The following is a 22,224-nucleotide window of genomic DNA, read 5'->3' as shown; positions in this document are numbered from 1 at the left end:
TTAAAATAGTGTGTGCCAGGTGAGGTGGCTCACACCTGTAATCCCAGCACTTTTGGAGGCAGAGGCGGGCAGATCACCTGAGGTCAGGAGTTCAAGACCAGCCTGACCAACACGGTGAAACCCCGTCTCTACTAAAAATACAAAAATTAGCCAGGTGTGGTAGCGAGTGCTGTAACCCAGCTACTAGTGAGGCTAAGGCAGGAGAATTGCTTGAACCTGGGAGGCGGAGGTTGCAGTGAGCAGAGATCATGCCATTGCACTCCAGCCTGGGCAATAAGAACGAGACTCCCAGTCAAAAAAAAAAAAAAATTAGTGTGGAATTGGTGTAAAAATACAAAAACAGATCAGACATAGCATGTCTAATCCCATATAGAGAAAACCTTTTAGACTGCAGAGACTGTGGAAGGTGGTGAACATGTTAATTTGTTTGACTGTAGGAATCATTTCACTATGTATATGTGTATCAAAACATCATGTTGTACACCTTAAATACATACAATAAATAAATAAAACTTGCCATGTCCAGAAATAGATCCATGTAAATATGGAAATTTGACATACGATGAAGGAGGCATTTCTTATCTTTGAGAAAAAACAAGTTATTCAAGAAATGAGGCCAAAAAACTGGTTATAATTTTGATATATCATTACCAGCAAAAATTTAAAAGATTGACCATATGCAGTAATTACAAGAGAGAAGAAACTGGCATCACCATTTTGAAAGATGTTTCATAGAAGGCATCAAAATTTTAAATCTGCATAATCTTCAAGTCAGTAATTACATCTATCCTATGGAAATATCTGCACATGTGCACAAAGACATATGTAAAGGATGTTCATTACATCCCTTTGTAAAAGCAAAAATACGGGAAGCGTTATAGGGTAAATTAATAGGTAAATAAACAATGACACATCCAAAATATGGCATACTAAGCTGCCAGTAAAAGAATAAAATAGAACTATATGTAATAAGATCATTCTCTAAGATAAATGCTAAGTAAAACAGAGGGAAAACGAAGTGTCAGTGGTAGTTTAAATTTTAAAATAGAAAATGAAATTGGCCGGGCACGGTGGCTCACGCCTGTAATCCCAGAACTTTGGGAGGCTTAGGCAGGCAGATCACGAAGTCAGGAGTTCGAGACCAGCCTAACCAACATGGTAAAACCTCATCTCTACTAAAAATACAAAAATTAGCAGAGCATGGTGGCGGGCGCCTGTAATCCCAGCTACTCAGGAGGCTGAGGCAGGAGAATCGCTTGAACCTGGGAGGTGGAGGTCGCAGTGAGCCGAAAACATGCCATTGCACTCCAGCCTGGGCAACAGAGTGAGACTCCATCTCAACATCTCAAAAAAAAAAAAAAAAAAAAAAAAGGAAGGTTGGGCGCGGTGGCTCACGCCTGTAATCGCAGCACTTTGGGAAGCCAAGGCGGGCGGATCACAAGGTCAGGAGATTGAGACCATCCTGGCTATCACGGTGAAACCCCGTCTCTACTAAAAATACAAAAAATTAGCCAGACATGGCAGCATGCGCCTATAGTCCCAGCTGCTGGGGAGGCTGAGGCAGGAGAATGGCGTGAACCCGGGAGGCGGAGCTTGCAGTGAGCCGAGATCGTGCCACTGCACTCCAGCCTGGGCAACAGAGTGAGACTCTGTCTAAAAAAAAAAAACAAGAAAAAAGAAAATTAAATTCTATGTATATATAAATGCAAAGAACAATCCAGGAGGACCCACAGACAGGGTAAGTTTACATAATACAAACAAGAAGAAAAATCAGATATTTTGCAATTATGGATTTCCTGGAAGGAAATAAGTTATCTTGTAGTCCAATTATTTTTCTACTGTACTTCAATGACTCAGTTTTATGAATGGACAGCAAAAGCAGGTGAGGTACCAATTAATACGGGCCCCTACTGGTAACTGAATGGGATTGAAGTCAGGTATATGAAGGGGGAGTTTCAATACTCTATAATTTGTTTCTCAGTAAGCATGATTCCCCCCTCCCTCACTCCCTGTCTACCTCTTTCTTGCTATCTGAGAGTACTATGAAGGGCTTCTGTAAGTAAAAGTAAATAACAGTCTATATTTTTTCAAATTGGAGTCCTGAGGTTAAACGTGTCTCATGGTTTTAGTAAAGTCAAGCATAGGAGGAGGAAAAAGAGGCTGATTACCTTAACACTAAGAAAGACGACGATAATGATCCATTGTGTATAGTAAATTTCAATAGCATCCTTATCTCCATTCAGCCCTCCTCACCCCATCCCAAAATGTGTAACAGCAAAGTTTTATGGATGGAAATGACCTTATCACCAAGACTACAGGTGAAATCCAACTGTCCTAAGGCCAATAGGAAAATCCAATTCCCCTTGCTATATAACTGATTCAAGGATAGGAGCTATGACCCAGGTCTCAGTTCTCTAGCCTCCATCTCCTGGCCATAATTATTGGTTCCAAGGCAGTCCAGTTGCAACAAAGCTCGGGACTCTCCTCTGGTAAGGGAAAGGATGCTTTTGCTCCTGCTAGATGTAGTCATGGTTGATGCAAGTAGCCATCTTACAAGCATACAAGAAACCACCCTGAAGGTGGTTTCATAGAAGAGGGCCAAGAATAAGGCCAGAAAAATAGTCAGATCCCTGAGTGAACTTGCCTGAAGGCCACTCTACCTCAGATGTCTCCATGAGATAGACCAATAAATAACCTTCTATTGCTGAAGTCAGTTTGACTGGTGTTTCCATTACTTGCAACTGAAGGCACTCTTGTTGACAGGATGGGATAATTAAAATGTAATACCACTTCTTGATCTGACTTTTTGAAGATTGAATAGAATTCCATTTTATCTATCATAATTTAACAATTCCCTATTGATGATAACTAGGTTGCTTGTGAATTTCACCAAAAATAACGTTCAATGAATACCCTTGTGGATATGTGGGTATTGTTAGGCATTCCTATCATTTCTATAGGATAGATTCCTAGATATGAAATTACTAGGTCATAGAGTACTCTACTTCTCTGCTTACCTTCTCACCAATAAATCATTCACAATAGTATGCTAACCCCAAAAGGTAAAACTAGACAAAGAACCAGCCCACACAGAAAGCCAAGAGAAACTTCCACAGTAGCAGGGTTAAACTAAACCACTGGTGAAGGATTTCAATCTGACAACTATGAAAAGGTGCTTTAAGGCACCTACTACTCCTACAAGAAGAGTCTCATCAAAGAATAGAAGTCCATGAAGGGTTGACTATTAGTTACAATATAACCACATGGTAACTCAACACCTAACTTTGTGGTGTTAGATATAAATCAAATTGATGGTATTTGAGTTGAGTGTTAATGGACCATCATCATCACCATGACCATCACCATCCAAACTATAGCCATTAATATCTATATCCTACCCTTTCCCCACTACTTATCTAGTAGATCACAATCTTTGATGTATAATAACCAAGGGAGACAGTGCCTCCCAGTCTTCTGACTAGCCCTCCTCCAGTGATCTTGTCTGCATCCTGCTCCACCCATTTATTCCTACAAAGATACTATGTTATTACCAATGACTGAATCCTTCCATAATCTCAATTCCATATATCCCACTCTCCAACCAACACCTCCTGTTTTTCAAGTTCATTCCCTCTAGAAACTCAATTCCAAAAATATTTTCATCTAACTGGGGCCTTTAAGGGCCCTGCTACCATATCATTGTCCTCACCCCTTGGGCAGTCCTTAATTCTCTTCTTGACCAGTTTAAACTCCAAGTTAATAGCCACTTCCTTGCATACTCCCTCAAATTCATTGCCCTTCTGGCTTTATTACTATCTCCCGGCAAAACTCTAACCCCAAATAAAAAAGAACTCTTGACTTACTCCGTGCCTGTACCTATGCAGCTGAATGAATGTAGCAGGTGAAAAGCACAACCATTTTGACTGGTCTCACCTTAAATTTGTGACCACCAGCCTCAAGTGGGCCCTTAGTGCTTCCTGGCAATCCTACAATTTTTCCCTAATCTATTTACTATCCTCCCCTACTAAGACTATTTTATACCTTCTCCTCTCCACTTAAACTTCATATCTCCTCCACCGATTGTCACTCTTAGCTGATGATCTTGCTTCCGATTTCACTAGAAGCAATCAAAAATGAATTTCCACAAGCTCTTACCCTGAAATCTATGTCACATAATTATATTTGTACCCATATACTCTACTGTGGTGGTTAATTTTATGTGTCAATTTGAGTGGGCCATGGGGTGCCCAGATATTTGGCTAACCATTATTCTGGGTGTGTCTGTGAGGATGTTTCTGGGTGAGACTAACATTTGATTCAGTAGACTGAGTAAAGCAGATTGCCCTCCCTAATGTGGGTGGGCCTTCAATTTGTTGAAGGCCTGAATAAATAAAAAGGCTAAGTAAGAGAAGATCTGCTCCCTCTGCCTGTCTTTGAGCTGGGACATTGGTCTTCTCCTGCCTTCAGACTTGGACTCAGACTGGAACTTACACCATAGGCTCTCCTGGTCCTCAGGCCTTCACAATTGGCCTGAAACTATACCATTAGCTCCCGTGAGAATATCTCCTGGCAGATCTTAAGACTTTTATAATCTCTTGATAGATACAGAGACAGAGATACAGATAGAGAAGGACACAGAGATATAAAGATCTCCTATTGGTTCTGTTTCTCAGGAGAACCCTAATACATCTACCTTTTCTTATGTAACTATGGATGAACTATCTGTACTCCTACATTCAACCTCTCCATGTGTGCAAACCTCTCATCTACTCAAAGATATTTTCTCAAAGACATCTACTCAAAGACATTTTCCTGTCTCCTACATCATCAACTTTTTCCTCTCTACTGGTCTGCCAGAAAAGACCCATCAACATATATGCAATTTTTCCCAACCAAAAAAAAGAAAAAAAAAACTCAACTTTTGGCTAACCGCTCCATTATTATTCTCCCCTTTGTAGGAAAACTACTCAAACGAGTCATCTATACTAGCATCTCTGTTTCCACTCCTTTAATCCTCTCTTAAACCCATTGTAACCACTCCACTCTGAGAAAAGGGCTCATGTCAAGGTTTCCAATGACTTTTATGTTGTCAAATCCTATAGCCAATTCTCAACGCTCATCTGAGTCAATGTACCGGCAGTAAGTGACACAATTAATCACACCCATCTTCTTGAAACATTTTATCAGGCTTCTGTGATAATTCTTGAGTCTCCATCTATATCAGCAACAACCCCTTTTCAGTATACTCTGCTGCTCCTTCTTACCTCCCCAATCTCTAAACATCACAGCATTCCAGGATTCAAGTCACAGACCTGTTCTCTTCTCCCTCTACACTCACTCCCTTAGAGTCTGCTGGCTTTTAAATTAGCTGTTATACACTAATGACTTCCAAAGTTATATAAACAGCCTAGACCATTCCTCTTAACTTCAAACTTTGATAGCCAATTATTTATTGAATATTTGAATCTCTAATTGGCATATTCCACTCAATAGATATAAAGTTTCCCCAAACTGCTCCTTTTGTATATTTCCCATCTTAGTAAGTCACCTTCATCTGTCTGGTTGCTCATGCCAAAAGCCTTGGATTCATCCTGACTCATCTCCTCCTTTCACATTCTGCATCTAATCTGTCAGCAAATACTGTTGGTTCTGTCTTCAAAACAAAGCCAAAATTCGACCTCCTCTCACCACTTCTGCTGCTACAATGCTGGTTCAAGCCATTTACCTTTTACCTGCTTTTCCCTATGGCCTATGCTCAAAACAGTAACAGAGTGATTCTGTTACAAGATAACTCAATTTAAAGGACTATATAACATGAGCGACTGAAATTTACCCCAGAAAGGCAAGGGTGGTTCAACATAAGAAAATTAATCAATATAACACATTACATTAAGATAAGGGAGGAAAAATACATGATCATTTCAATTGACACAGAAAAGGCATTTGACAAAATCCAACACCCTTTCATGATAAAAACTGAAAACTAGGAATAAAAGGGTATTTCTTCAACATGATAAAGGGCATTTATGAAAACCCACAGCTAACACCATACTTAATGGTGAAAGACCGAAAGCTTTCCACCTAAGATAGGAAGCAAGACAAAGATACCCACTTTCACCACTGCTTTTCAACATCATATTGAAAGTTCTAGCCAGAGAAATTAGACATGGAAAAGAAATAAAAGGCATCCATAATGGAAAGGAAGAAGTAAAACTATCTCTATATACAGATGACATAATCCCATATAAAAATCTCAAAGAAAGCTACTAGATCTAATAAGTAAATTCAACAAAGTTTCAGAGTACAACATCAACACTGAAATATCAGCTGTTGTTATACACCAGAAATGAACAATCTGAAAGGAAACTAAGAGAGTAACTGCATTTACAATAGCAGCTAAAAGAATAAAATACCAGGAATAAATTTAACCAAGGAGGTGAAAAACGTGTACTCTGAAAACTACAGAATGCTGCTGAAAGAAATTAAAGAAAACACAAATAAATGGAAAGATATCCCATGTTCATGCATAGAAAAACTTAATACTGTTAAGATGTCAATACTACCCAAAGTTATCCACAGATTCAATGCAATCCCTATCAAAAGGCTTTTCTGCAGAAATGGAAAAGGTGATCCTCAAATTCATCAGAATTGCAAGGGACCCCAAATAGCCAAAATAATATTGAAAAAGAAGAATAGAGTTGGAGGACTCATGTTTCCCAATTTCTAAACTTACTACAAAGCTACAGTAATCAAAACAGTGTGGTACAGGCATAAGGACAGAAACATAAATAAAATAGAATAGAATTGAGATTCCAGAAGTAAATCCATACATTTACGACCAATTGATTTTTGACAAGAGTGCCAAGTCCATTCAGTGGGGAAAGAATAGACTCTAAAACATGTGGTGCTGGGACAACTGGATCTCCATATGGAAAAGAGTGAAGTTGGACCCCTACCTCACACCATATACAAAAATAACTTAAATGTATCACACTAATATACAAGAATTAACTTAAAACTCCAATAGACAAAGTAAAACTATAAAACTATTAAAAGAAAACATAGCAGAAAATCTTCATGGCCTTGGATTTGGGAATTAGGTATGACGCCAAAAGCATAGGCAACAAAAGAAAAAATAGATAAATTGGACTCTATAAAAATTTAAAAGTGAATCAAAGAACACTATCAAAAAGTGAAGAAAACCCACAAAATGGGAGAAATTATTTGCAAATCATATACCCAATAAGGGTTTAATATTCAGAAATATACAAAGATCTCCTACAATTCAACAGAAAAAAAAAAACTCAATTAAAAAATGGGCAAAGGACTTAACAGACAGTCCCCCAAAGAAGATATATAATGGCCAATAAGCACATTAAAAGATGCTCAACATCATTAGTCATTAAAGAAATACAAAACAAAACCACAGTAAGATACCACTTCCCACCACCTACTAGGATAGCTATAATTTTTAAAAAAGGAAATTAAGTTTTGGTGAGCATATGGAGAACTGGAACACTTGTACACTGCTCCCATGGAAAAACAGTTTTAGCAGTTCCTTAAAAAGCTAAACCAAAAGCTTACCGTATGATCCAGTAAGTCCACTCGCAGGTATATTCCCACAAGAATTGAAAATAGGAACTCAAACAGATTCTTGTACACCAATGTTAATAACAGCATTATTCACAATAGCCAAAAGGTGGAAACAACCTAAGTGTCCATCAACATATGAATAAATAAATATGGCATATATATAATATAAACAGTGGAAAATTATTCAGCCATAAAAAGAAATCGAGTTCTGATACATGCCACAACATGGGCGAACCTTGAAAACATTATCCTCACAAAAGACTCTGAATAGCCAAAGCAATCTTGAGCTAAAAGAACAAAGCTAGGGGTATCACACTACCTGACTTCAAAATATACTAAACTCTAGTAATCAAAACAGCACGGTACTGGCATAAAGAGACACACAGATAATAGAACAGAACAGAGACCCAAGAAATAAAACCACACATTTATAGCCAACTGATTTTTGACAAAAGAGCCAAGAACTCACAATGGGGAAAGGTCAGGCTCTTCAATAAATGGTGTTGGGAAAACTGATAACCATATGCAAAAGAATGAAAGTAGTCAATTATCTCTCACCACAGACAGCATCAACTCAAAATGGACTAAAGACTCAAATATAAGACCCAAAACCATGAAACCACTTGAAGAAAACACAGGAAAAAGCTCCCTAACATTGGTCAGGGCTAGAGGTTCCCAAACCCGGGGCCACAGATTAGTACCAGTCCATGGCCTGTTAGGAACCAGGCTACAAAGCAGTAGGTGAGCAGCAGGCAAGCAAGCGAAGCTTCATTTTTATTTACAGCTGCTCCCCATTCCTCACGTTACCACCTGAGCTCCACCTCCTGACATATCAACTGTGGCATTAGATTCTCATAGCAGCGCAAACCCTACTGTGAATTGCGCATGCAAGGGATCTAGGTTGTATGCTCCTTAGGAGAACCTAATGCCTTATGATCTGTCACTGTCTCCCATCACTACCAGATAGGACCCTCAAGTTTCAGGAAAACAAGCTCAGGGCTCCCAGTGATTCTATATTATGGTGAATTGTATAATTATTTCATTATATATTACAATGTAATAATAATAGAAACAAAGTGCACAATAAATGTAATGCGCTTGAATCATCCTGAAACCATCCCCTCCCTCCTGCGGATGGAAAAATTGTCTTCGATGAAACCAGTCCTTGGCACCAAAAAGGTTGGAGACTGCTGATCTGGGCAATGATTTTTTGGATACAACCTCAAAAGCAAAGGTAACAAAAGCAAAAATAGACAAAGGGATTACATCAAAATAAAATGCTTCTCTGCACAGCAAATTCAACAGAGTGAAGACGGAATCTACAGAATCGGATAAAATATTTGCAAACTGTACATCTAATAAGAGGTTAATTTCCAAAATGTTTAAGGATGTCAAACAACCCAATAGCAAAAAAATAAAAAAATTAAAAAACATTAAAAAATGAGCAAAAGACCTGAATAGACATTTCTCAAAAGGAGATATACAAATAACCAACAGGTATATGAAACATTGCTCATCAATAGCCATCAGGGAAATGTAAATCAAAATTACAATGAGATATCAACTCACACCTGTTAGAATGGCTATTACCAAAAAGACAAAAGATAAGTGTTGGCGAGGATGTGGAGAAAAGGGAACTCCTTCCTCACTATTGGTGGGAATGTAAATTATTACTACCACTATGGAAATAACTCAAAATATTAAATGTAGAACTACAAGCGGGTCCAGCAAATCCACTACAGGGTATATATGCAAGGGAAATGAAATCAGTATGTCAAAGAGCTATCTGCACTTCCATGTTTCCCGCAGCACTGCTCAACAATAGCCAGAATATGGAATCAAGCTAACTGTCCATCAACAGATGAGTGGATAAAGAAAATGTGATACACATATACAATGGAATATTATTGAGCCATAATAAAGAATGAAATCCTATCATTTGCAGCAACATGAATGGAACTGGAAGACATTCTGTTAAGTGAAATAAACCAGGCAGGGAAAGACAAATATCGCATGTTCTCACTTGTATGTGGGAGCTAAAAAATTTCATGTCATTGAGGTAGCAAGTAGAATGGTGATTACCAGAGGCTGGGATGGATGGGTGGTGGGAATGAAGACAGGTTGTTAATGAGTACAAACATACAGTTAGATAGAAGGAATATCATAGGGTTTGATAGCTATATAGAGACAAAAAAATAGGTAAGTGATTGCCTAGGAAAGCGTGTGGGATTGAGTATTAATGGTTATAGAGATTCTCTTTTGGGTAATGAAAAAGTCCTAAAGGTAATTGCGATAAAGGTTGTACAACTCTGAAGACAAACTAAAAACCATTGTATTGCACACTTTAAATGAGTGAATCATATGATATATTAATTATATCTCAATAAAGCTGTTTAAAAAAGAATTCTGAGTGGAATTGGCCAGATACAAAAAAAGACAAATATTATATGGTTCCACTTATGTAGACTATCTTGAATAGGCAAATTTGTAGAGGAAGAATGTGCATTTAAAGTCACTAAGGGCTGGGCAGATGAGGCAATGGGGAGTTATTGCTTAGAAGTTATAGTTTCTGTTTGAAGTCGTTAAGGTCTTGGAAATAGTGGTGGTGATGATTTCACAACATGATGAGTGTAATTAATGTCACTAAATTGAACACTTAAAAATGGTTAAGATGGCAAATTTTATGATATCTTACTCCAATTTTTTAGAAACATAATTCAGATCACGTTTCCCTAACAACTCTCCAACAGCTTCCCATCTCCCTCAGAATGAAAGCCCAAATTTTCAATATAGCCCATAAAGTCCTACACATTCGGGCCCCTTTCCCTTTCTGGCCTGACCTCTGACCTCGTCTCCGCTCTGCTCCAGCTCACTAGGCCTCTTAAGTTGCTCTCTGAATATAAAGAGGCAGGTTCCCCCAGGGCCTTTGTACTTTCTTCTCCTCCAGAGAACGTCAAGGTAAGTTCTCTCACTTCCTTGAGCTCTGGACTCAAAAATTCCCTTCTCAGAGAGGACGTCCCTGACCACTTACTGTAAAACTGCAGCTCCCTACAGCCCCCCCAACCCACAACACACACACACACTCTTCATCCCCCTTTCCTTTTTAATCTCTATTTTCACCTTCTGTCATCCTATACATTTTACTTTTTGCCTGTCTCTTTCCACTAAAATGTAAGCTCCAAAAGGAGAGAGATGTTTGTCTGTTTTGTTCATTGTTGGTATCTCTAGTGCCTAGAGCAGTCCTTAATAAACATTTGTTGGATTGATAAAAGGAGACCACTGTGGGGGGGAAAAAATAAAAGAAAATAAAATTTTAGCTGAAGAATGCAAGCCCCTTTAAATTATCAGGCCCAGAGAGGCATTAGAATGAAAAAACAGTCCCATCTCACTCCCCGTCTGAGCTGGATAATTATCTCTTAAAGCCCACCTGCTATGTGGGCTCTAGACTGGCACCAAGAAGCCATAAAACGCCATATGCTGGACACGATAACTCATACCCTATGAATTACAGTGTACAGCCAATCACTAAGCAATGGTTATCTCTGTAAACCAATAACAATTCCTGACCAACTCTGTCTCAGCCCACTCTTTCCCTTCGCCTTTAAAAACCTGCTTGTAACCAAGGCTGAAGGAGCACTCCCCAAGGCAATTGGGAAATGTGTCCTGGGCAGCTGTCCTCATTTTGGCTGAAATAAACATTTTAAATTATAATTTTGTGCCCCAGCCTCTTCCTTTTAGGTAGACACCACTATTCAATGACATCAAGATCTGAACTGTCCTACTTATCCCGATCTCCCACCCCTAAAAAGAAATGTACCAAACCATAAAAAGCCTGAAGTACTCCGACTTACAGACTCCTGTATTAGCATCCTAAGAATTATATTACCTTCTTCAACAGGAAGTAGTATTTTTCATATCAAACCTAGCCCGAGAACAACTGAGATTCAACTAGGAAAAAAAGAAAAGAAAATCCATTAAAGACTGAGTGATTTGAACTCAAAAATATCCATCATCACTTGCTAAATCATAGACAGCAGGTTATTTCCCTCGACTTTGCTGTGCAGACCTGGAGTGGCTCAATTTCTGCCATAATAAAGGCCGTACTGGAAAGAGAGCAATCCTAAGCGCGCAGGGTAAACATCAGGCTGGGGCGGTCAGGGGCGGGGAAGCACTTCTGAATGGCGGAAGCTCCGAGAGAGGCCTTTCCCAGCTGTTCCAGAGGGGAAAGGGAAAGGGAGAAAGTCTGTTTTTCCAGAATCTCCCAAACACAGCCCAGGGGCCTGCTCCGCGGGCCTAAGCACCTCCACGTTGTCTCAGAAGCCTAGCACGATAGATACCCCGGGGCACGGAGCTGGGAAAACAGGAATGGGAAGACACGTTACCCCGAGAAGATCCAGTCCAACAGGTCTTCTCCTTCAGCCGGATGACTGTGGAGCGCCACCACAAGCAGGGCCTGCAACCCAGGCATCCAGGCTTGACACCAAATCAGCAAACTTTATTCCCGCGCTGCCGAGTACAAGCCAGCGCCTCCCCGGCGCACACAGTACACATCAGCTCCGGGAGACTGACCCGCCCCGCCCCTCCAGCCCGGTCCCCGCCCCCGCTCCTGCCCCACCCCTTTCCCCGCCCCCGGCCCGGCTCGCCTTTCGCGCGGCGCTGCAACCCTCCCATCACAGCCCATCCAGCCCCGCCCAGCGCGCCGCGGTGCGCATGAGTGGAGGCCCTCGCTGCCGCTGAGCACCTCGGGAATTGTAGTCTCTTTGCAGGTGCCGCTGGGCAGCTAGAGTCCTGCATCCCGGTGGAATCCGGAGAAGTGAGAACACTCCCGTCGCCCGGTCCTCATTGCCATCTTCACACCTGTCCAGTCCCCTCGCACTCCTGCTGCACCCCACGCGCCGGGCTTCCGTCAGAGAGTGCACTGAAGAAAAGCGGAGACCCCCTCTTCCCCTCAGCGGGCTGTGCCGGGGGAGGCGGGGTCCACCGCCCGCCCCGCGCCGTCGCTCTCCCCGCCTCCCCTCCCCTCCCCTCCTGGCGGGTGTGGGGCCGGTGTCCGAAGCCAGGCGGCTGCCCCCGCAGCGGCCGCAGGAGGGGCGGCTGCGGTGGGCGCCGCGGGCGATGCCCCTGCCCGGCTGCTCCGGCGGGGGGCAGTGCGAGCGGCGGCGGCGGGGGAGGAGGCGGGGGGCGGCGGCTGCGGCGGCTGCAGCAGAGGGGCCGAGAGCTGGCGGCGGCGGCGGCGGTGGTCGTGAAGGGCATCGGCGGCGGCGGTGATGGCAGAGATGATGTGAGTGCCCGCCGGCTGGGGACCTGGGGCCGCGGAGCGCGGGACGGGCGGCGGCGGCGTGCGGGAGCGGCCCCGGGGGCGGCGGAGGGATGCGGGGAGCGCGGGCAGAGCCGGAGCGGCGGCCGTCAACCGACCGGCAGTGGCTGGAGCCCCGCGATGCGGCGCCGGGGGAGCCGGGCCCGGCGTGGGGGTCGCGGGCAGCGGCGGGGGCGGTCAGGCCGAGGGGCGTCTGCGATTGTTCTCAACACCCCTCCCCCACCCCACCCCGTGTGTCTGTTTGTCACTTGCAGCTGAAGATGGAAAGAGCCAGGCGAAGGGGAGGCGGCGGCGGCCGCGGCCGCGGAGGCAAGAATGTAGGGGGCTCTGGCCTAAGCAAGAGTAGACTCTATCCCCAGGCCCAGCACTCCCACTACCCCCACTACCCGGCCTCAGCCACCCCTAATCAGGCCGGGGGCGCAGCCGAAATCCAGGAGCTGGCCTCCAAACGAGTGGACATCCAGAAAAAGAGGTTTTACCTAGACGTGAAGCAAAGCTCCCGGGGCCGCTTCCTAAAGATAGCCGAAGTCTGGATAGGGAGAGGCCGGCAGGACAACATCAGAAAGAGTAAACTGACCCTCTCCCTGTCTGTGGCAGCGGAGCTGAAGGACTGTCTAGGGGACTTCATCGAGCACTATGCCCACCTGGGCCTGAAAGGCCACCGGCAAGAGCATGGCCACAGCAAAGAGCAAGGCTCCAGGAGGAGGCAGAAGCACTCGGCACCCTCCCCACCAGTCTCGGTGGGGTCCGAAGAGCATCCTCACAGTGTCCTGAAAACAGACTATATCGAGAGGGACAATAGGAAATATTACCTAGACCTAAAGGAAAATCAGCGGGGTCGCTTCCTACGGATTAGACAAACCGTGATGCGGGGGACTGGCATGATCGGTTATTTTGGCCACAGTTTGGGCCAAGAACAGACTATTGTCCTCCCAGCACAAGGAATGATTGAGTTTCGTGATGCCTTGGTTCAGCTGATTGAAGACTATGGCGAAGGAGACATAGAAGAACGAAGAGGTGGAGACGATGACCCGCTTGAACTCCCAGAGGGGACTTCTTTCAGAGTGGACAATAAAAGGTTCTACTTTGATGTGGGCTCTAATAAATATGGAATTTTCCTGAAGGTAAGTGAGGTGAGACCACCTTACCGTAATACTATTACTGTTCCATTCAAAGCTTGGACAAGGTTTGGGGAGAATTTTATCAAGTATGAAGAAGAGATGAGGAAAATTTGCAACAGCCATAAAGAAAAGAGAATGGATGGCAGAAAGGCCAGTGGTGAAGAACAAGAATGCCTCGACTAGAGTGAAATTGAACTCCATCAGGCAAAATTTAAAATCACAAATTGGCTAAAAGTACTGATCCATTATCCTTTGAAGAAGTTTTTCCTCTTTTTTGGCCCGTTGTTATTAGTAATACCTCTAGTAGTTGATACTTCAAGAAGTCTGATTCTCATGTTATGTTACACATAGATCACTATAATTCTTACGGGAATTCCAACCTTCCCAGAGCTAAATAGTTTAGCTGCTTCAACTGCTCCAGACTATTGAAGTATGCAAATCAGCACAAAATGTGACATTCTGACATTCTAAATATCATAACTAAGATTTACATTGCACTATGACATAATCCTGAAAAAAGATACATATACTTAAATAGAAGTGTGACTTTCTATTTAACAAATTCCCCCAAAAGTATTTCAGTCCTACTTCATTAAAAGCTGCTAAGCTTGCCTGTAGGGCAGTTAACCACAGAAACAGAAATTGACCTCCGGTATATATAAATATTTACTTATAAAACTACAAGTAGACATATATTGTCCGTTGGATAACTGAATATACCATCAAAGGATCAAATCTTATTATCTAATTAAACCTTAAAAATACAATGTCATAATATTTCTTAAGAATACTATAGTATTCTATAATTTCAAACTTTGTGGTAACCCTACATTTTATAGTTGCCATATCAAAGCCATGGGAGAGTTTTAATTGGTTATTCTAAGTTTAGTTACAATCCCTTCTTTACCTCTACTTAATGTTCCATATATTTTTATTGACTTTCCAAAGTTTCAGGAATTACTTTTATGTCACATTGAGTGGGAGGCTTCATCCAATGGCTTTGCTATGGAAATCTTGGTGGTGTAGCTTTTCATGCTAATTTGAAGATTGCAAGAGGTTTCTTCCCCAAAATATATCATGGACTCAAGGTGTTATACTTTATGCTTCTTCTTTAACACTATTTCAGAAGGGTTGGTGCACCAATTAACTGATATAAAAATATACCTGTAATAATATATTTTAGTAGCACTTTTGCAACTGCTACCCTTAAAACCATGTCAACACTTCCAATATAAACCTGAATTTTGCAGGTGTTTTAATTCTGGAGGGGGTGGGGATTTTTTTTTCTAGAAAGAATTTAGAATACAAATTTCCAGTCTGAGAAAAATATTATTTGAAGATTGGTTATGAATATATTTGAAAGGAAAATTCAGGCATTTTCCAAGGTGCTCTTTCTGACTTTACACAAGACTCACCCATTTACCTGTATTAAAAATTACTTTCCAGGAAGTGCCGCAGCAATTTTTCAACACCTAAGCAATTTTTTAAACAAGTGGGTATAGTGTTATATGTGTACCAACCCATCCTGTATTAACTGACTGAAATTACATCTATTCAGCTATATTTTCTTCTGAATGAAATTATTGTCTTTTATCTTGGCTTTATTCACCTCCCACACAATAAGTCCATCTGATCATATTTAAGAGCCAGAACACTGATTTCAACCCCCAAATATCACTCTCATTGATGAGAGCTGGCTGCATGGATTCAAATCAGAATGTAGCTCTTCTTTTATATGCTAAAAGTAATTTAAAATTATATCAGCAATTTTTTTCTTCCAGAGTTTTGTCCCCCAATACATTTACGTGAGGTCACTAAGAAAATTTGATGGTATGAATTAAGAAAATTAATTTCATTGGTTTATGTTACTTAAGAACAAGCAATCAGTAACCCCAACATATATGCTAGTGTTGGTTTGCAGATTGTATTTCACACTTCCTCTAGTAGCGTGAAGGAATCTCATTAGTTCATTATAATTGTGGACCATCTGGATCACTATGGAACAACTGAAGGTTAGGAGATAATGTTAGTACTAGAGCTAATAGCACATGGTGGGTGTTGAGACTCTAAAAGTAGCAAGGATTTTTAAACAGTCCTAACTGTAAAATAACTATGTAGGCTTGCTAAAAAAGTAGTTTTTGGTCTATGAAGGAGTGATGTGCACTTGAATTACTGTACTACTGATTGTTATTGCTGCCCATCATAGTGCCTATTAATAATAATCAACGTGTCAGATTTTGGCAAACTGGAGCTGTGAATATTCTAGTATTTGATTGTTCCTATCGCTATTGCTATGAGTGTATACACTCTCTTAAAGTCTTCCTTTCTAAAATATTTATATCCATTAGGTCTAAATGATTTCCTTTTACCTTTTGGGTCTGATAAGATTTGGGTATGTGTCTATATCTATATATATACACACACACATATGTATATACATGTATACATATATATGTGTGTATACATACATACAATACCATGTCAGACTTAAAGATAAATATCTTTAAATCATTGTATATAAACATTATTAAATTTAGTTTTCCATTAATTATTTAAGTAAAGAATTAGTTAAGCAGCCAGATTTTCTACTTTGTATGTATACTTCAAAGTTTTTACCATCTCAAAGCTGCAGATTAAATAGATGCATATATACTGGCAATTGAGTATACTCTAAAATTATTAAGCCTTCTGCCAGTCCTTTTGTTTCATTTTTTTCATAGTTAATCATTGAAAAATGAGATGATGCTATGACTTTTTGATATTTAAAATTCCCAAGAATTCATTAGCCATAATTAAATATGATCCAGTTCAAAACTCTGGTCTTAGGACATGTATTGCCATGTATCTTATAAAATAAGCTACTATTCTTATCTGTGCAATATGCGTTTTATTTATTGTCATTTGTAACATACATGGAACTGCAAGTGTTCATGGTATCCTTCAAAATAACAGAATCCCTGCCTTGAAGACATTAAACTCTTAAGGCAACTGGAAGTTAGAAGTTAAAAAATGAGCATGAAAGTTAGTTACCAAAAGTACTAGTTCACTGTATAATTCTAAAACACTGATGATGTTTGCACATAATAATCCAAGCATAATGTGGTACAGGCTCAAAACTGTAGTAATATAAGCTAATAGTATGAAATTTGGAAACGGGTTCCTCTTGATAGTTGGCAGTGTGCTCCTAGCAATTGAAAGCAGCACTAATCTGTTGCTTATATGCAAAAGATGCAATGTATTATAAAGATATTAAAGTTCTTCTACATTTTATAATTTTCCTTGTTAAAGCCCGAGATTGCCATGTCCCTGAAACTTGAGTCAAACACAAGCTTATTTGCACTAAAGAGCATGGCCAAAAAAATAAATGACAGGGTGGAAAAGCTAGTTGGAACCTCTTGAAATAATTGGTTCTAATAGGAGAATTTCACATTTGTCTATTTGAAAGCTGTATGGTCCAGGCAGACAATCTGTCAGTTCACTAATTTAATAATGCACTTTACCTTTTGTATATAGAAGATGTACATTTATGCCACTTGACAGGTGGGATGTGTTTCAATAACTATGTAGCTAGAATCTATAAGGTGATCCCGTGCATGCATATGTTTGTGTTGGAACTGTTGTTGTAACAGGTTTCCATTAAATCAGTGTAATGGAGAAGGGTAGAAGATGCTTTTGAAACAAATCCCAATATATTTAACAAAGAATCTTAAAGTAGAGTTCACATTTGATGTCTTAAGAACTAGAATAAATAAAATACTATTTCTAACGCAAATTCGTATTACAGTTGAAACTATATTTAGTTGAGATTCCCCACAATGCCCTGACAGTTAATTTGGGGAATTTGTCTAGACAAAATTTTTTTTCAATCATTGTTTCATTGTTGATATGTGTTTAAGTAATGAATAAATATGCAGTACATAATATTATACTCAAATTAAAAGTGTGGTTAGCTGATGTGGCATTATTTAAAGAACACTCAGACTAAAGAGGTAAGGTTTCAAGTTAAGGAAATGCAAGGAACCTATGAACAGTCACTAACACAAATATGATATCTCAGAATTCACAGAAGTACTAACCTTCACCAACTAAAAAGGGTATTGGGGGATTTAGTGTATCCTTCCATCTTAAAAGCTTCTTAAGATGTACATTTGAAAACTAGATAACTGTTGCTTAATAATACTTTACTGAGAAACACTGTGTACTAACAATTCATCAAGAGTGTGCTATATTTACTGAGTTCATTTTATATCTATAGATAAGAATAAATTATATAGTCATCCTACCTTAATATAATCATGTATTTATATGGTAATTTTGCAAATATTTTCCATAAAATAAACATTTATCTGAGCTGCACAATTTGAAGAGGATGAAATTGGAATATACCCTCAGATGCTCATTTTAAATAAGCAGCTACCATTGAAAGCTGATGTATGTATTATCATTCCTTTAAATTTGAGTTTATGGTATATTTTAATATTTAAATGAATAGGACTTAATTTGAATTTTAAGTGGTTTTCTGAAAATAATTTTTCGTAAGTGTGAGCTTTTTTTCCTGCTTATCTCCAAATGTTTTTCATTGGAACTATTTATGAAATCCTATTCAAAGCTTTATGTAAGGGGTTTGCTTAGTCACCACTTAGTTTGAAGTCTGTCTTTACTAAAACACCAAACATCTTTGACAACATACAAAGAGGAGTTAACATTGATTCTATGCCTACAGAATAATACAGGTGTAATACTTATCACGGCCTGAAAAGGATCTTAAATCCTTCTGAAATTTCCTTAAATATTTCTTGAATTTCAAAGAGAAATGGTGGCTAATGGCTAGCCCATCAGAGAAAAAGAATAAGCATGTTAACATGCTGTTGAAACAACTCATAGTCCACCATACTGTAGCAATGAAGTTCAGGGAAAATGTGTTTTTCCCAACTTAATATCATGTGAAAATTGGGTTTTCAGATCACAGTAACTCTGTCATAAAGAAAATATACCCAAATTTAGTAGGTAGAGCTTAGAAAAATAATATATGTATAAGTATATATTTTCATGTATAATGGAAAAAATCTGTACTTGTTATTAATTTGACATGCTATTTTAAATCATTTAAATTTATTTTGGTAATGAGATTTTAATCAATATTTTTGAATAGGGAAAAACATACATATAGTACAAAATGGAAACAGTACAGATGGGTAGAGGGTGAAAAGTAGCAACCAATGTTAGCAATTTCTTGTGTATCCTTCTAGAGTTACTCTGCATATACAAGTATATGTGTATGTATATATATATATATATATATATATATTCTTTTTAAAACATACAGATGAAAACGTATTATATATACTATCTTGTACCTAGTAGGTTCAATTTCAGATCTGTCATTTTAAGTGACTTTTTTTTAACTTAGATATCATACTTGAGCTAGTTAACATATCACTTAATTTGAAATATATTAACTATACCAAGGAAATATCAAGGAAATTTTGAATGAATCCCATTGGTATTTACTTAAAGTGCAAATATATGTGTATTTTAAATATACAGATATTCAGTTTATCCTACTAGTTTCCTTTCTCTCTTCCTAGCCATCTTGCCTTCCTATATTCCCCTCACAAATATATTGGTCTTTTTCCTGAAGTAGTGCAGTTCAGGAGTGCCGGGATATTAAATAATTTAACCAAGTGTTATCTTAAACCGTATTCCCTAATGAAAAACACCCACATTTAAAAGCTTTAATAAAGTATCACTTTCAGTCAATTTTTACTAATTCTGTTACTATTATCTTTATCCAAAGACCTTGCCCTTATAAGAGCAAATGAGTATTAGAACTATAGTAAAAATGTATGTTATAATTCTGTTGAAATACTTTATTAGCATGAAGCCTTTATCTTTATGAGAAAGGTATAATGTTCATTTAGCAACCTCATCAAATCCAAGTTTAAGCAAATAGGTGACTCTAGACCCGATTGTTTAAAGCATTGATTTTTCACTGAAGGACCAAGAGTCTGTCAGTAGTCTTGGGACCAAAGGCGCTGGGATGATTTGGGGAATGAGTAAAAATTGGGGTGCTGTGAGGTTACAAGTACAGCTAAACTGTCTCTGCTGGAAGAATATAAAATGGTCAATGTAATTTTTTAATGAAGTTAGCATTATTACTAGTCCTATAAACATAAACAAAACTGCTTTAATAGTTTTGTGAGCACCCGTCCCCAAAAATCATAATTCTCTTTTCATTCCCATCAAGAGTGCATTTTGATATGACTTTTCTATTGACCACCGAGAAAAAATTATCTGAAAAATGAAAGATCCCATACTTGAGTCCTGAAAGATGCTATCTAATTATGAATTAAAGCAACCAGAGTAAAAGATCCAATACAATTGTAAATATCTTTTAAAATGTGGGTTGAGGAAGAAGAATTTTTTCATGAATTGGTATCCGTGAATTTTATGAACATGTCATAAGATTTAAAAATTTAAAGCATTGCTTTAAACCTTAGAATAATAACTCTATATTTGATAGCATAATGTCCTGTTTACAAAATGAAAGAGGTGTTGTTAAAAGATAAGATCCTCTTAAACATATTTTAAAAGCATAAAAGAGTTTGCTCCCTTTATTTTCATGCTGAATAATTCATTATAAAATTCATTAAAAATTCACCTTTAGGAATGAATTTTGCTTAAATTTAGGCTAAAACATATTAATAATTTCCCATCCTTAATTGAGCTTCCCATGTTGGTGCTTTCTGGTAAATTATATTTTTCAAACTTTATGTTCTTTTGAATATTTCTTATGAAAAATTACATATTTTTATTGAGGCCAGTGACATCCACCAGTAAAAAAAAACAGTAAATAAAAAATAATTCATTATAAAATTCATTAAAAATTCATCTTTAGGAATGAATTTTGCTTAAATTTAGGCTAAAACATATTAATAATTTCCCATCCTTAATTGAAGAGCTTCCCATGTTGGTGCTTTCTGGTAAATTATATTTTTCAAACTTTATGTTCTTTTGAATATTTCTTATGAAAAATTACATATTTTTATTGAGGCCAGTGACATCCACCAGTAAATAAAAACATAATGAATTAGTGCTGCTATAGTGAAGTTACTTTGTGATATGAATATGAAGAAAAAAAAACTCATTTAAATGGAATATACACTTTCCTGTTTAATATTGTTAACTCATTTCTGATTAAGTAGCAGTTCTGTGTCTTCACATTTTACCCTCTTAAACTTAATTTTTGCAAAAAATTTTTTTTTCAGTTTTCATTTTCCTAGGGAAAGGGAAAAATAGTCCCTAATGAAAAGTGTTTATAGTATTTAAAAGAGTTGCTCAAAGTGTAAGATTGGGGAAAAAAAGCTTATGTTGGTTTTTTTGTCTTTATCAAAATAATGGTATAAATCTGATTATCTTACTTGATCTGATTAAAGTCCGGATTACTTTTATCAGAAACTTTTATATTCAAAACATATTTAGTATTTTATTTTTCTTAAAAAAATGGTTCTATTGGATAATACAGAAATCTTCAGGATTTTGTTGTGGATTTGATGAGGTTGTTGCCTAGAGGTAGCAAACAGAAAAGAAGAAATAGAAAAGAGAAAGATAGTAGCTGATTATTTTGCTTGTCTATAACAAAATTCATCTAAGAGAAATAAGTCATTCTCAAAACTCAATCTCTGTTTAACCTTTAAAAGAGCATTTGAGAAAGAATAATAAGACGTAATTCTGCCAAGGTGCGGCATGACCCTGAGTAAATCATTCAACTTCTGTTGGATGATTTCCTCATGTGAAAGATGAACAGTATTGTGCTGGAAGCTAAGGTTCTCTCCTACTCTAAACGTTTAAAATTCTGTATCAGTGGACTGTGAAAGGAAAAATAGATGGATAATACCAGAGTTGGAAAGTGTGAGAGTTTATCTGTTTACATTAGAAACAACTATAAAGATGCAGCAACCTGTGATGATACCCAACGGAACAATGCAAAAAAAATGTCAGTTTTATAATATGTATGTATTTCTTTAGCCACACAAAATAAAATTTTGTTTCTAGTCCTTATTAAGACCACGTTGTTGTATACTAACTACATAACTATACTAAACTTTAATTTTTTAAAAGGAATATTTTTAAATATTGATTATCTCCCATCTCCTTATCATATCAAATATCTTATTATTTGGAAGGAGCATT

General features: G+C 38.5%; 2 protein-coding genes across 5 annotated transcripts in view; one reads left to right on the top strand and one right to left on the bottom strand.

Annotated features, from left to right (window-relative positions):
* The window catches only part of WRN (WRN RecQ like helicase), a 142,027-nt gene extending 129,832 nt beyond the window's left edge, over positions 1-12,195 (bottom strand). The window contains exons 1-2 of one of the 2 annotated variants that reach the window (XM_054497956.2): positions 11,976-12,174; positions 11,480-11,541 (exon numbers count right to left, since the gene is read on the bottom strand). The gene's annotated coding sequence lies outside the window, so the exon portion shown is untranslated. Of the gene's footprint in view, positions 1-11,479; positions 11,542-11,975 lie in introns of both variants that reach the window. The other variant, XM_054497957.2, reaches the window with a different exon arrangement.
* Positions 12,196-12,594: 399 nt separating this feature from the next.
* PURG (purine rich element binding protein G) overlaps positions 12,595-22,224 on the top strand; it is a 37,086-nt gene continuing 27,456 nt past the window's right edge. The window contains exons 1-2 of one of the 3 annotated variants that reach the window (XM_054497955.2): positions 12,595-12,874; positions 13,165-14,034. In XM_054497955.2, coding sequence (XP_054353930.1) covers positions 13,171-14,034 — 864 coding nt within the window. In that variant the 5' untranslated portion in view covers positions 12,595-12,874; positions 13,165-13,170. Of the gene's footprint in view, positions 12,875-13,164; positions 22,093-22,224 lie in introns of those variants that run through there. The other 2 variants (XM_054497954.2, XM_063668611.1) reach the window with 2 other exon arrangements.

This window comes from Pongo pygmaeus, chromosome 7 (genome assembly GCF_028885625.2).
Source record: "Pongo pygmaeus isolate AG05252 chromosome 7, NHGRI_mPonPyg2-v2.0_pri, whole genome shotgun sequence".
Taxonomy (NCBI): domain Eukaryota; kingdom Metazoa; phylum Chordata; class Mammalia; order Primates; family Hominidae; genus Pongo; species Pongo pygmaeus.
Note: the sequence above shows the minus strand (reverse complement) of the source record. Positions and strands in the feature narration are given on the sequence as shown.